General features: G+C 37.4%; 1 protein-coding gene across 1 annotated transcript in view; it reads left to right on the forward strand.

Moving 5' to 3' along the window:
- The window catches only part of B3GLCT (beta 3-glucosyltransferase), a 63,708-nt gene that overhangs the window by 45,059 nt on the left and 5,167 nt on the right, over positions 1 to 13,482 (forward strand). The window contains exons 9-13 of the mRNA XM_068672679.1: positions 2,995 to 3,126; positions 3,925 to 3,994; positions 8,289 to 8,402; positions 10,303 to 10,402; positions 11,372 to 11,491. Of these exons, the coding sequence (XP_068528780.1) occupies positions 2,995 to 3,126; positions 3,925 to 3,994; positions 8,289 to 8,402; positions 10,303 to 10,402; positions 11,372 to 11,491 (536 nt within the window). The remainder of the gene's footprint in view (positions 1 to 2,994; positions 3,127 to 3,924; positions 3,995 to 8,288; positions 8,403 to 10,302; positions 10,403 to 11,371; positions 11,492 to 13,482) is intronic.

Below are 13,482 nucleotides of genomic sequence, written 5' to 3' on the forward strand. Positions count from 1 at the left end.
TGCTCAAAATACCTTCTATTCCTACATCCAGATCGTTTATAAAAATATTGAAAAGTACCGGCCCTAAAATGGAGCCTTGAGGGACCCCACTGGTGACCGCCCGCCAGCCTGACGCAGCGCCATTCACCATAACCCTTTGGGCCCTGCCCGTTAGCCAATTGCTCACCCATCGTATGATGTTTTTATTTAGCTGTATGGTGGACGTTTTGTCCAGTAGGATCCTATGGGAAGCCGTGTCAAAAGCCTTGCTGAAGTCCAAAAAAATCACATCAGCTGGTTTCCCTTGGTCCACCATACAGGTGATCTTATCATAAAAGGAAATCAGGTTAGTTAGGCAGGACCTGCCCTTCACAAACCCATGCTGGCTGGGACCAATGACTGCTTTGTCCCCCAGGTGCGCCTCAATACTTTCGAGAACCATCTTCTCCATGATTTTACCAGGCACTGACGTGAGACTGACAGGCCTGTAATTGCTAGGGTCTTCTTTCTGACCCTTCTTGAAAATCGGCACAACATTTGCCAGCTTCCAGTCTACCGGGACCTCTCCAGACTCCCAGGATCGTTGAAAAATAATTGAGAGAGGTTCCGCGATGACGTCCGCCAGCTCTTTCAGCACCCGGGGATGAATCCCATCCGGACCCATGGACTTGTAGGGATCCAGGTGGAGTAGCAAATCCCGCACACGTTCAGGGTCGGTTGGGAGTTTGTCATCCCCACCGCCCCGGTCCTCCAGCTCAGGGCACCCTGGGTCCCAAAGCCCATCATCGGCATTGAAGACAGAGGCAAAGAAGGCGTTAAGCGTCTCTGCTTTGCCTATGTCATCGTCTGTGAGAAGACCTTCCCTATCAAGGAGCGGCCCTATGTATTCTTCAGTTCTCCTTTTTCCATTCACATATCTAAAAAAACCCTTTTTATTTTCTCTCACAGACACAGCCAGCTTCAACTCTAGGTGTGCTTTGGCCACACGAATTTTCTTCCTACAAACACGAACAGCATCCCTGTATTCTTTCCATGTCACCCGGCCCTCCTTCCAGTCGCGAAACACTCTCTGTTTCCGCCTAATCTCCATAAGAATGTTCCTGGTCAGCCACGCCGGCCTCCTGCCACGCCTGCCTGACTTGCGGTATTTAGGAATTGCCTGATCTTGTGCTTCTAGGAGGCATCGCTTAAAGAGTGACCAGCACTGGTGGACATCGAGGCCTTCAAGAGCAGCTTCCCAGGGGACCTTGCTGACTAGTTCCCCAAGCAGCCTGAAGTCCGCCTTCCCCATATCTAGGGATGAGGTTTTGGTGGCAAAACCTCTTGGTTTTGGTTCTGTTCTCAAACCTGCCTCCAGTCCTAGCAGCACCTGTAACAAACAGGCACTTCCCTTTTATTCTTCCTGAGTTCCAGAAGTGGCTGTGTGTAGCTTACTGGATTTTTCTGAGGATGCTGAGATTCTTCAACAAGTCAGCAATGTGCCCTTGCCACTAAGAAAGCTAGCAGTGTTTTTGACTGCATTAGGCAAAATACTGCCAGCAGCTAAAGGGAAATGATGCTTCCACTCTATTCAGCATTGATGGAGCTGCACCTGGAGTCCAGTCTGGGATCTCCCCTGTACAAGATGAAAATGGACGTGCTGGAAACGGACTGACATAGGGCCATGAAGATGATGCAGGGGCTGGACAAAGTGACCACCAGAGGTGCTTGCCAGCCTCACCCTAAATTTTTGCACACTAACTCCATTTCATGAGGTAGCATGGAGAGTCTTTCCCAGAATATCCCTGGTTTGTTGGCATAGCAACCTTTTCAAAAGTCAAAACTGTAATTTCTGATAGTTAGGCAGAAGCAACCTGGGGATTCCTACATCTTGAGTCTATGCTCAAAGAGCTCTTGTACAAAGTGGAAGATGCTTTCACATCTTTGAGCTGTCCTTGAGAGAGATTAAGCATTCAAAATGTATGTCAGTGCAGCAGGGAAGCTCTGAATCCATATACTTAATGAGATGCTCTTTTCTGCCTTTTAAATTTTGAGAAACTTCACTTTGTTCTAGCAAATTTTTGAACAATTTTAGATAAACTGGAGTTAATCTTTTAACTGGTCTGAGGAAGGCACCCAGCATAGAATTTATCTGCATGAATATTTAGTCTGGCATTATAAGCAGTGTAAAAGGTTTGCAATACAAATTTTGGGCTAGTCTGAGTGTTCTTGACGTTTAATAAAATACGTATGGAAGTATTCATTTAATTTGTAATAAAATTAATAACATAAACTCAAGGGGTATTTTCTTTGTCAGCTTCAGGCATCACTGATTTGCCTCTTCCTTTTTTTTCCTGTAAATTTTTGCTGGCTTTTTTTGGTTGTTCTTCCATTTAAAATAGACAAGGACCTACTATAGTTTAGAACATCTACATTTTCTTTCAGTGTATTTTACAACTTCTCAATGTCATCGCTGATCTCAAATTTTAAATTTAAAATTTAATTTCAAATTGTCACTAAGGAATGTGTCTCTTTTGAAAAGCTGAAAACTTCTACATAGGAAGAAGTAGCCCTACCTATTCCAAATTATCAAGAGAATTTCCAAAAAGCAACAAAATAAGAACTCTCCTTTAATTTAAAGGATGGTGCAAGTATTCATTCCACCTCTTCTTACAAAAGTTAGAGATCAGTTGTTTTGACATGCTTGAATATATTACCTTAGTAATATATTATTAATATTATATATTATTATATATTAATATATATTAATAATATATTAATATATTAAACTACTTTAATCCTTTAAAACTTGAGTATGTGTAGAATTTGTTATAGCAAAAAAAATAGATGTTGGCTCTAGAAATGTAAGCAAGAGGTAAAGTATCCAGCTAGTAAATCAATAAAGTCACATCCTCTCTGGCACCTAATATTTTCCATTTTCTTTATTAAGCTTAACTTGTACTGTGGTTTCTTTGTAAGCCCTGAGAATGTTTATCCAGTTTTTCTTACTGATATAAATGCTTTCTGTTTTCATAGATTGCCCTGTATATTTGGCAGAAAGGGGATGGACCCCATCTTACACCAGTGCCTGAGTTCTGCACAGATGACGTGAACTCGTATAAGGTTGATCAGTGTGCTACAACATTCAGTAATTTTCTGCCACTTTGTGTAAGTCCTGAACTTTAAATATCACTTGCTTAGTTAAGGTAAAACTCTTACTAAAATGCATAATATTTTACTTCAAAAAATCTCAAACCTTGAGACACTCAAGTACAAGTACTCTTTTTTTTTTTTCACAGATGGAAATATAAAACTTTGTTTAGGCTAAAGATAAAATGTAATACAGTATTTGGTACATTAATGTACAGTCCATCTCTTCTGCCTCTAGGAGAATATACTTACGATGTTACACATTAACTGTTGCTAGAGGTATAAAAGTGTTCCATGATTCCAGGATAGCAAAATTCTAGGTGTCAAAAAGGAAAATAAAGGTGGTTAATATTTTTTTTTGTCTTTTGTAGAGTTGAGGAAATCAAGATTACTCACCTGTAGATTTTAAGCTTCTTTTTATGAGCATCATATAGTTCAGCATTTCTCATAGTGATTATGTTAATTTCAAATAAATTTAAAAAAACTTTTTTTTTTTCAGACAAATCATTCCTAGTGCAACAAATTTCACCACTCACTTTCTTTTCCTAATGATAGATGTTTTGTTCATGTTAGAATACTACATCAACAGAAAAAGTGTTTCAGTAATGTTATTCTAGGAATTTTAAATCGTTAATGATCTTTTTTCAAGAGACAAAAATTTCAGTTCTACTATATTACTAATACGCTATTGTACCTGATACGCTGTACAATAAAAAGGTATCTTCTGTTTTATTTTATTTATGGACATACATATCCTATAAAATGTTAAAGGCAGAGCCTGCAATTACAAAATTCATTTTTGTTCTGTCCAAATAGAAAGACCCAGTGAAAAAGGAAGATGTCTTTGTTGCTGTAAAAACATGTCGGAAATTTCATGGAGACAGAAGTAAGTTGTTGGTTAGTCAAGGTAGTAGGTCTGTACAATATAGTTCATGAAATTAATATATAAAAACAAGCTGATACATGCTGTCCGTGTTGCTCTGAGGACTAACTATTTGCAAAATTCACTGGGAAGCATGAAGGCTTCAGAAGTCTCACTGAATTATTCTTTAGGTAGATTTTTTTTTTCTATTCAGAGTTCTTCAGGAAGGCTGCAAAATGTTTAAGACAAAATTACAGTAGTTTGGTGTTTCTTAGAAATTGGTTGACAATATTAAAATTGAATACATGTATTACAAATATGCGTAATTATATTGATGTAACTTGGTGCTATTGTGATATTAATACTGCTGCTTTTTATATCCTTCAGTGTGTTCCCCTGCTAGTTGGATCAGTTCTGTTCTTTGTGCTAGCAATGACACTTGTGCAACTCAATGGTGACTGCTTCAGAAATTTGAGTAAGATGAAAGCTCTCTCCACTTGCTCTTTTATTGGACTGGAGAGCAGGATAAAAGGAAGATTGAGTGGCTTATGCTGTCATATTGCTTCCACCTGTTGTCACCCTAAGCAATTGGGTGTGCACAGGTGTTTTATAATGCTTGGAATGGGAAATTTCATCTCTTGTAGAAATCTATCAGCTGTAGTACTTTGAAGCCATGGTCCAGATCAAGAATCTCTCAAGTGTGCAACACTGTAGTATTTCATCTGGAAGTTGTGGTGTTCTACAAGTAATGATAGTCACCATGAAAACATGACCATAAACCACGATTTCCTTGGTTTAAAAAAAAAAAAAACAACAACCACAAAGCAAATAACGTAGCACAGTCCAAACAAATCTGTACAGTGGGTATTAAATTCTGTCTCAGGCACCAGAAAAATACAGAGATACACAGTAAGGCTTAGCTAAGTTGAGGCAGATACAGTGTATACAAAACTTGGAAGGAAAAATTCCAAATTAACAGTAGACATTGTACCTACTTGCTGCCACTTACCAGTCCATTCTATTTTACTTTTATGTTCTTTGTTAATAAAGAAATTCACTATTTATTATTTATCATTAATTTATGGATTTATGTGAATTCTGTATGTCCTTGAATACTCCAGGCATGTAGTAGTGTCAGCATACTTTGTTCATAAGCTTAAAGTGATTATTATTGGGGAAAAAAATGAAGGGCTAGTATTTGTACTAAATTTTGTGTGGTATTTGCCACACCTATTGTCAGAGGACAGCATGAAGATAAAAGCTCTTTTCTTAACTAAGTCCCCATATACTGATGCATCTAAAACTGTAGGTTCTATCACTTCTAAATTTAGATTTTTTGCCAGGTGCTTTTCTTTCCTTTGAAGATATTTTAATAACTTTGTTGTTACTGCACTTGATGAATGCCTCTTTCCACTGTTTTGTGATAGTCATTTGGATATTTTTAGCAAATAGCTTTTGACAAAACAAAATTGACTGTCCTGTAACTGGAGTTCACTGAAGAGTTCTCCTTTCTGGATCCATGTTTAATTTCTTGAACCAAATTAAAACAAACAAAAACCTTCTCAAAAAGGAACGTATGACTTCAAAAAGGTAGCGTAAATAAATATCCTTCAAGAAACACATGTTGAAGACTGAGGAAAATTCTTGAACTTTCCTCACAGTTTCCAGTGTTATGCAATAGAGGATAATCTTACTCAAGATTTTGAATGGTTAATGGATGCCAGCTTCAGAGAGCTCCTTTTACCTGGTAAGTCATTTTTTTATTGTATACCAAAATCTACATAATTGCAACAGTAAGGCTTGGAGTTTGATGTACAAAAGTAGCTCAATTTAAGTATTTACTTCAGATATAACTCTCCTTCATACTGTATATGATAATATAAGAAGATTTTAAGACTTCAAACATACATCAGGATTCTAGAAATTGCAAAATTAACAAAATTAAGAGTTAAGAGCTAACCTTCTGTAAGTATCTCTGCAGTGTGGTATTAAAAGTTCCTTGTGATCACTAGTTTTAATACATATTGATAAATATTTGCATCAGTGGTTGGTCAGAAATTTTCAAACAGCTGCACTTTCTTTGGAAAACATGTTAGAAATTGGAAATTTTTGTGGGGTTTAATTTACAATAGTCATATGTCTGTGACACTTCCATCAAAACAAGCAAGGAAAAGAGCTGCTTTAGCTACTAACTCCCTTATTAGACCATTTAACTAAGGTGACATGCAGGTCCCCACTTCAGTGAACTGTTTTTTCATCTATACAAAGAAAAAAGGGGACTCTACCAAAGAAAGTGAGAGGCTTAGTCCTTAATAGCAAATAGTTGTGTATGTTAAAGCACTGTTCTGAGGTTTAGGTCCTTGTTTGGAGAAGAGTGGGGAAAAAAAAACACCTTTAAAGGTGTGCCTCCACCAGGTGAATGGTGGAAGAGTTTTGTGTATCTGAGACATTTCTGGTTTGGAGCCTTAGTTTCCAAAAGTGTTCTGGTTTTGTTCTTCTGAGGAACATTTTTGAAGTGGACCACTTCTACAAAATAAGAAAATCATTTTCTCTACCTGTTTTTTTTGTTATTCTAGTTGAAATAAGTAAGTTTACATGGTATTCTCTGCCAATTAGTGCATGATTATGCAGTGTTATATGATCTAAAATTAGTATTTAGTACACTAAATAGTACTACTAGTTAGTACTACTATTTAGGAGATAAAGTTAATATAGTGTGAAATTCCTGACTTTGCAATTCAGAATTTCACCATAATGTTATATGAACATTTTTTGTACATAATTCCCTTAAGTTTTTAATGCAAAAATTGTGAGAAGTTTTAAGTGCCTAAAACTTCTAAAAGCAACATTTTCTCTTGTGCATTGCTACAGAAGTGGAATTTTATTTTTTTTGCACATGCTACAGCCTTTTCTATTAGTAGATTGAGTTCTTACTATCTGTCTAAACAGTCCCCTTTTAGTTCATTTTAATGTTATAGAACTGACCTTTGGTCAATCAATAATTAACCGTACAATTAATCCTTATGTGATCAGAACAGAGGGAAGAAAGCAAGTAGGTAGGCAGCAAACATTCAGCTGAAGGATGGTTCCAGAAAGGGGCTGAAATGAGTTACTCACAAGCATCAAGGTTAAATAGTGGCAAAGGGAATTTACATAAATATTTCCTTCTAGTAGGAAAGCAGTTTCTCTAGTGTAGAAAATTACGTAAATTGTACATAGGTAAAATGCTTGGGATTTAGGGCTTTGGTGACAAATAACTAGCAACTCCTAATGGGACTTAATGGAACATAGAGCAGGCAAACAATGAGAGAAGAAGCACGATGTTTCAGAGTAGTTGCTCATCTAAGTCCTGACCTCTTAATTTTTAAAATGGAAGAAAAATCATTGATATTAATCTGATCATTCTCTTCTAAACATCCTACAGGTGTTCCTACCATTCTGTGTTGTTTTTGTTTTTATGTGTTAATCATAATTCATTCACTTCAGGATATAGAGCAGAATAGTTCCAGCTGGAAGGGAAGTACAAAGGTCAAGTCCCACTGTCAGACTGCTTTGGGGCTGACAATAACTTAAACATTTATAGCATCATTACTAGAATTGTGTGTGATGCATTTTAAATGTTTAAGTCAAATGGCAGACTCTTAAGGAAAGGGTTGTGCTTGTTGACAATGTTAAACAGTCCTTTGAATAGAATCTGCAGGGGATAAAAATTGGTTGTGTATTTATAAATGTTCTTTTGTGAGCGTGCCTCCACAGATGGGTGCTTTTGAGCATTAACATGGTGTTGCTGTCAAATATTAGGTATATAGTGTTTCAAAAGATGCATTCGGTCTGCTTATGCTTCAGAGTATTTTCTGTGCTGTACAGTTGGATATGCTGTTTTTATAATGTGACAGTTTCAATACTGGAAGAATGATTGGTCTCTAATAGTCTTCTTGCTGATGTATGCTATAAAGTCTAACATGGCAAGTATAAAAGTAACGAATTCCATAGTTGGGTTTGCACAAATGTAAACATCACCCTTTTCAATGTAATATGAATGTGGCTATAGTCATATTCTTAAAGGAAATTCATTATGGTGTAAATAAAACTGTCCTGCCTAGCTGACATAAAAATGTAAAAATGTTTCCCTAAATATTGTAGGCAGGAAAAAAGAATGAATGCTTACAACCTTGATGCTGTACAGGAAATATTATTTTCTGGAAATTGTTGTACTGGAAATATTATTTACAGTGTGAAGGAATATGTCAGTTAACGAGGACATCAGCATTTTAATCTAGCAGTTACTTATGTTTCAATGTCAACAACTGTTTTGCAGTACCAGTCGTAAAGCAGACTTGGGAAAGAGAAGCTGCACTTATTGAATACTACAGTGATTACGCAGACAGCTCCATTCCTACTATAGATTTAGGCGTACCTAATACTGAAAGAGGTGAGCTGGTGGCTGTTCTTCTCACTTTTGCAGGAGTGATTGTGTAAAGATGATATGCTTCAGGATGATGCGCATATTTCATTGGAGGATATGTAGAGGATGACATCTAGAAATTGTGTGTTTCTATAGCACATTCCTGCAGCTAGAACTAAAAGAATGCTTTTGTCACACAGAAAATGGATGGAGAGCAAAGTTCACCCAACTAGATAGAATATTGTATTTTTTTTTTTTTTTTTTGAGTAGAAACCTGCTGTGAGTATGAAAGGAGGGTGTGCTGACATACTCCAAGAAACAAAAAACGGTGTAATTACCCTGGGCTCACTTTGGATTTATGACCAAAGGCCTCAGACAGTGCCAACTGGTTTCTGAACATAAATTACTTCCCATATGGTATTCAAGTATTGTATGCTTGTGTCTAGTATGCCTCAATTTGGATTCAAAAGCTAAACATTAATATTGGAAGATTTTTTTTAATGATAAATGATGTGATTTTAAAGTGGTAATTTGCTTTGAATAGGAAAAAAAGGCTGTGGATGTGATGGCTCCAATGAATTTATTCATTTTAGGGTTTAATGTTCTATTGTTGTTAGGCTTGCGGTGTCCGCCACGGGCTATTACCTTCTCAATTAGAGGTGTCCAAGCTGTGGCCCGCTAGCTTTATCTGACCCACTAATTCAGTTGTTCTGATCTCTGGATTATTTCCAGCTGTCCTTTTTTCCATGCAGCTTATCAAAGGCAGACAGAGAATAGTAATTAAAATAAATTATGTTTGTGGTTTCACAAAATCAGCAGAGCTAAGGCTTATTTTATTTCTGAAGCAGAGAGTGCATTTGTTCAAAATATTCTCACTGGATGTAGCTTCAAATATAGTATTCCATCCTTATCTTTTAAATGGAGGAATTTACTGGGACCTGAGTTGCTGGTTACAAGTACAGTAGATTGGTGGATAGGGGAAGAGTAACTGACATCGTCTACCTGGACTTGTGCAAAGCATTTGACACTATCCCAATGATAAGCTTGTCTCTAAATTTGAGAGACATGGATTTGATGGATGGACCACTCCGTGGGTAAGGAACTGTCTGGATAGTTGCACGCAGAGAGTTGTGGTCAGTGGCTCAATGTCCAGGTGGAGATGAGTGATGAGTGGTGTTCCTCAGGGAACTGAGTACTGGGACCAGCACTGCTTAACTGTCAGTGACATGGGCAGTGGGATCAAGTGCATCCTCAGCATGTTTGCTGATGACACCAAGCTGTGTGGTGCAGTCAACATGCTGGAGAGAAGGGATGCCATCCAGAGGGTCCCTGATGGGCTCAAGACGTGGGCCTGTGCAAACCTTTGGGCAACCTGGTCTGGTGGGAGGTGTTCCTGCCCATGGCAGGGGGCGTGGAACTAAGTGGTCTTTAAGGTCCCTTCCAACCCAAACCATTCTACGATTCTGTGAAATATTTATGTACAAGCAATGGACCAGATGCATCATGAAATACTATGAAAATATTTTGGAGTACTTTGCAGAAGATATTTCTGTCATAATCTCCTCCTTTTACATTTTCAGAAATTAAGAGTAGTAGTTCACCACAAACTGTCCAACAATTCAATAGGATAGCTCAAATATAGTTTATTTTCTAGGTTTTTTTTTAATAATCAAAGAACTTTCATACTTCAGCATCCTTCATAGGTATGGTCCTGCATTGAAAGAAATGATTGTGTTGGAACTATTTGTACAAATGCCATTCAGTGTAATGAAGGATATAAATTAAACTTGCATCTCAAATATTTTGCCTGTCATTTCCAAAATGTTTTGCATAGTGCTGTAAAATATTATTATAAATCATAAATAATTGTTTATTACAAAATCTCATCATATTTAAATCATATTTTCTGTTACTCCTCTTCCTTTAGGCCACTGTGGGAAAACTTTTGCCATTTTGGAACAGTTTTTGAATCATAGCTCTTCCAGAACTCCTTGGTTAGTCATAGTGGATGATGACACACTGATAAGGTATATGTTGCAGTATTTCAGGAATCTCCACTGTTCGTGTTGGTAACAGTTTTAGCAGTATACATCTCTTCCTCTGTATTTAAGATATACAACTATATTTTTAGTTATTTAGCTTTGCATTCCTTCAAGGAAGAAAATTGTCCTGGTTCCTTGACTGAAATTAAAAACAATGTAGTCTTCTAACTTGATAAAAAAAATATGCACACAGCGTTACTATGTAATCCTATAGCCTCGAAATTTGAAGGTTGCAGAGCGTGATCCTTTAGTATAGGCATGTGTGAGCTGATTGGTTTTAGTCATTTGCTAATACACTTTTTCCCTTGTGTTGCTTGCACAACTGAGCCAGGAGAAAGATTTTGTAGTCGCTTGTCACAGCCATCTCAAACAATATTCAGAGACTTGCCTTTGTTAGTAAATTGGATCACATTTGCATGAAAAACAATGCTGCAGTATAAGAAAAATGAAGCACAGTAATCAACCATCAGGAGAACGTAGTCATGAACATGAGAATATGTGGTTCAAGATAATACTTTACGTCAAATTATGCCAGAAGAAGAATTTGGAAGAAACTGTAAATGTAGATAAAGCAGTATTCGTATAGTTTAAGCTAGCTTTTTTTCTTTCAATTCCTGAGCCAAAGTCATCATTTGCAAAGTTCTTACCATTGTTTGGAAAAAATAATATATGTTTTCTGATATCTGACTGTTTTGCTGAGAAACATGGCCTACTTCAGAAAAACATTTCTAGGCTAACTGGTCCATCATTTGAGCAAATCAAACAATCATTTCTCAGTAAATAGTCCGTCATAAATTCCTGTTAAAGTTGGTATCTCTGTTTCTGTGGAATTTCTGGATTTCTCCTATCATTTTTGTGCTGTTTACTAGAATACTACTTAGGCAAGCAATGTCTTTGTCAAAATAAATATCTATATGGTTTAATTTTTCTTTTCAATGGGTTTTCCTCTTACAGTATATTCAGGCTCCGAAAACTGCTCAGCTGCTATGACCCAAATGAAGCAGTATTTCTTGGAGAGCGTTATGGTTACGGCTTGGGAACAGGAGGATATAGTTACATCACTGGAGGAGGAGGGTAATGTATTTAAATTCCAGCTGAGAACTCCATCAGTTCCTAGTTTGAATGCACATGTTTTGAATTACAATACAAATCAGTTGCAACAGAAACAGTGATGTTGCTCAGTACAACTACAATGGAGTGATGCTCCAAGACCTAAATATCACAACTAGTCAGAAGCTGTACAGCCCAGTAGGAACAGGTTTGTAGAGCAAAGCGGTTGGTGCTGAGCACCATGCATGCTTAAGGGGAGTTCATTTTAGCTTGAGTGGTCCTGTGAACAGTTACCAGTTATCAGCACCACATGTTGTCCTGAAGCAGATCATACAGCTCGATGTCATTTGATATAATTCATTCTGCACACTCAGACCATCTTACATCGTGATTCAAAGTGTTGTGAGCAGAGACAATTGGGACACTTGCCTAAAAAAACACACTCCTGAACTGAACTGTGGTGGAGTTTGCAGGAGAACCTAAAGAAGCACACTTAGTGATACAAAGTGCTGCAATGCAAACATTCTTTCCTGTTTCGTTTTTTTTTCCTGTGTCCAAGCATGGTTAAAAATAATGATGATTCTGTTTCTGTTTTTGAACTTTATGCAATGATTTATGGAGAGGTAGCTGAGCAAGGAGCTTGATATTTATATCCTGGAAAACAGTTTCTCATGGAAAGAGAACATTGTGGGTTGATCTCACACATGAGAGAGATGGGCTGCTGAGATTGTATATTGAATTTGGTTTAAATTAACGTGTGCGTGATCATTTGGTTTGGCTCCTGCTACAATGAGAACCATCTTAAGATTCTCATCTGTCCGTCTGAGCCTAAAGCAAGTAGTGTGGACATCCAAATAGCCTTAGCGTCGTTCTCTGTGAAAAGTAATAACTATAATAGCTTGCCAGTTTTCTTATCCATCCATGAGTAAATAAAGATCCGCTGACTTACCTTCTCGTTGTTTTGCATAGTTGCAGAAGGTCTTGCTCGAGTACGGTTTATGCTAGAGTTGAGAAAAAGACCTTGCTGTTTGTTAGTTACCCATCCTGTACCTCTGTATCTTTAGTCTTCATGTCTTAGTTTCTGTTCTGTCATCTAGATGTAGAAGTTTGGGGATTATTTTTATTCTTGGGTTTGAGCAGATGAAGGCACAGATCACGCGTCTTGCTCCATACTCCAATTTTGAGGTTTGTCTAAAGTGAAGAACTCTATATAAATGAAAGGACATGATCCAGATAATCAGCTAGCAAGTATCTTCCCCAGATGTGGGCAGTTTCCACCACACCTTCTGCATAGCAACATGTGCTGGTCACAAGTCCTGATTCTTTTTTTCAAGGCTTTAGCTGACTTTTCCTCCTCTGATCTTAATACTGAAATATGACTTCCTATTGTGCTCACCATTTTTTGTCTTTTTATGACACAAGCAGCTGATCTGTCTTCACAGTTGCAATGCTAATGTGAAATATTCTACAGCTCCCAATCTGGCAGTATTCTCAGGCCAGGCTTTTTGCCTTAGCCTCAGTATTTCTGCAAATTTTGCCATGTCCCTGTATCAAGCAAAGGATTGTCATGTTGTGAACAAACTCATGAAGCTGTGTAGCAATTTTGGAGTGTGAATCTAATTAGTGGAATTTGTAGAAGCTGGAGCACGATGTATTGAAGTGTGTTGATGTTGTAACTTCAGAAAAGACAGCTAGGGAATGCTAGACAAGAGCATATTCCCTCAGCTGTTGAATTTAAGACATCATCATGTTTCTGGTCTACTGGAGGCTTATTTTAGTGCTAATGATCTAACAGCTGTGGGGCTCTTGTTGGTATTTAGATGAGCAAGAGAGGGTGAGCAGAAAAGCCTTGTAAATAGCTTCAAGGAACATTTTTCACTTATAAAGAGAACTCTGTACAGCAGAGGATTCAAGGAATGACAGTTCAGATTTCAAGTTCTTTTCCTTTTAATGGTTACATGAGAAGTAACTAGATGGTATGTTTGACTAAGACAGAAGAGGAAGTCCTGGCAAAA

This window comes from Anas acuta, chromosome 1, assembly GCF_963932015.1.
Source record: "Anas acuta chromosome 1, bAnaAcu1.1, whole genome shotgun sequence".
NCBI lineage: Eukaryota > Metazoa > Chordata > Aves > Anseriformes > Anatidae > Anas > Anas acuta.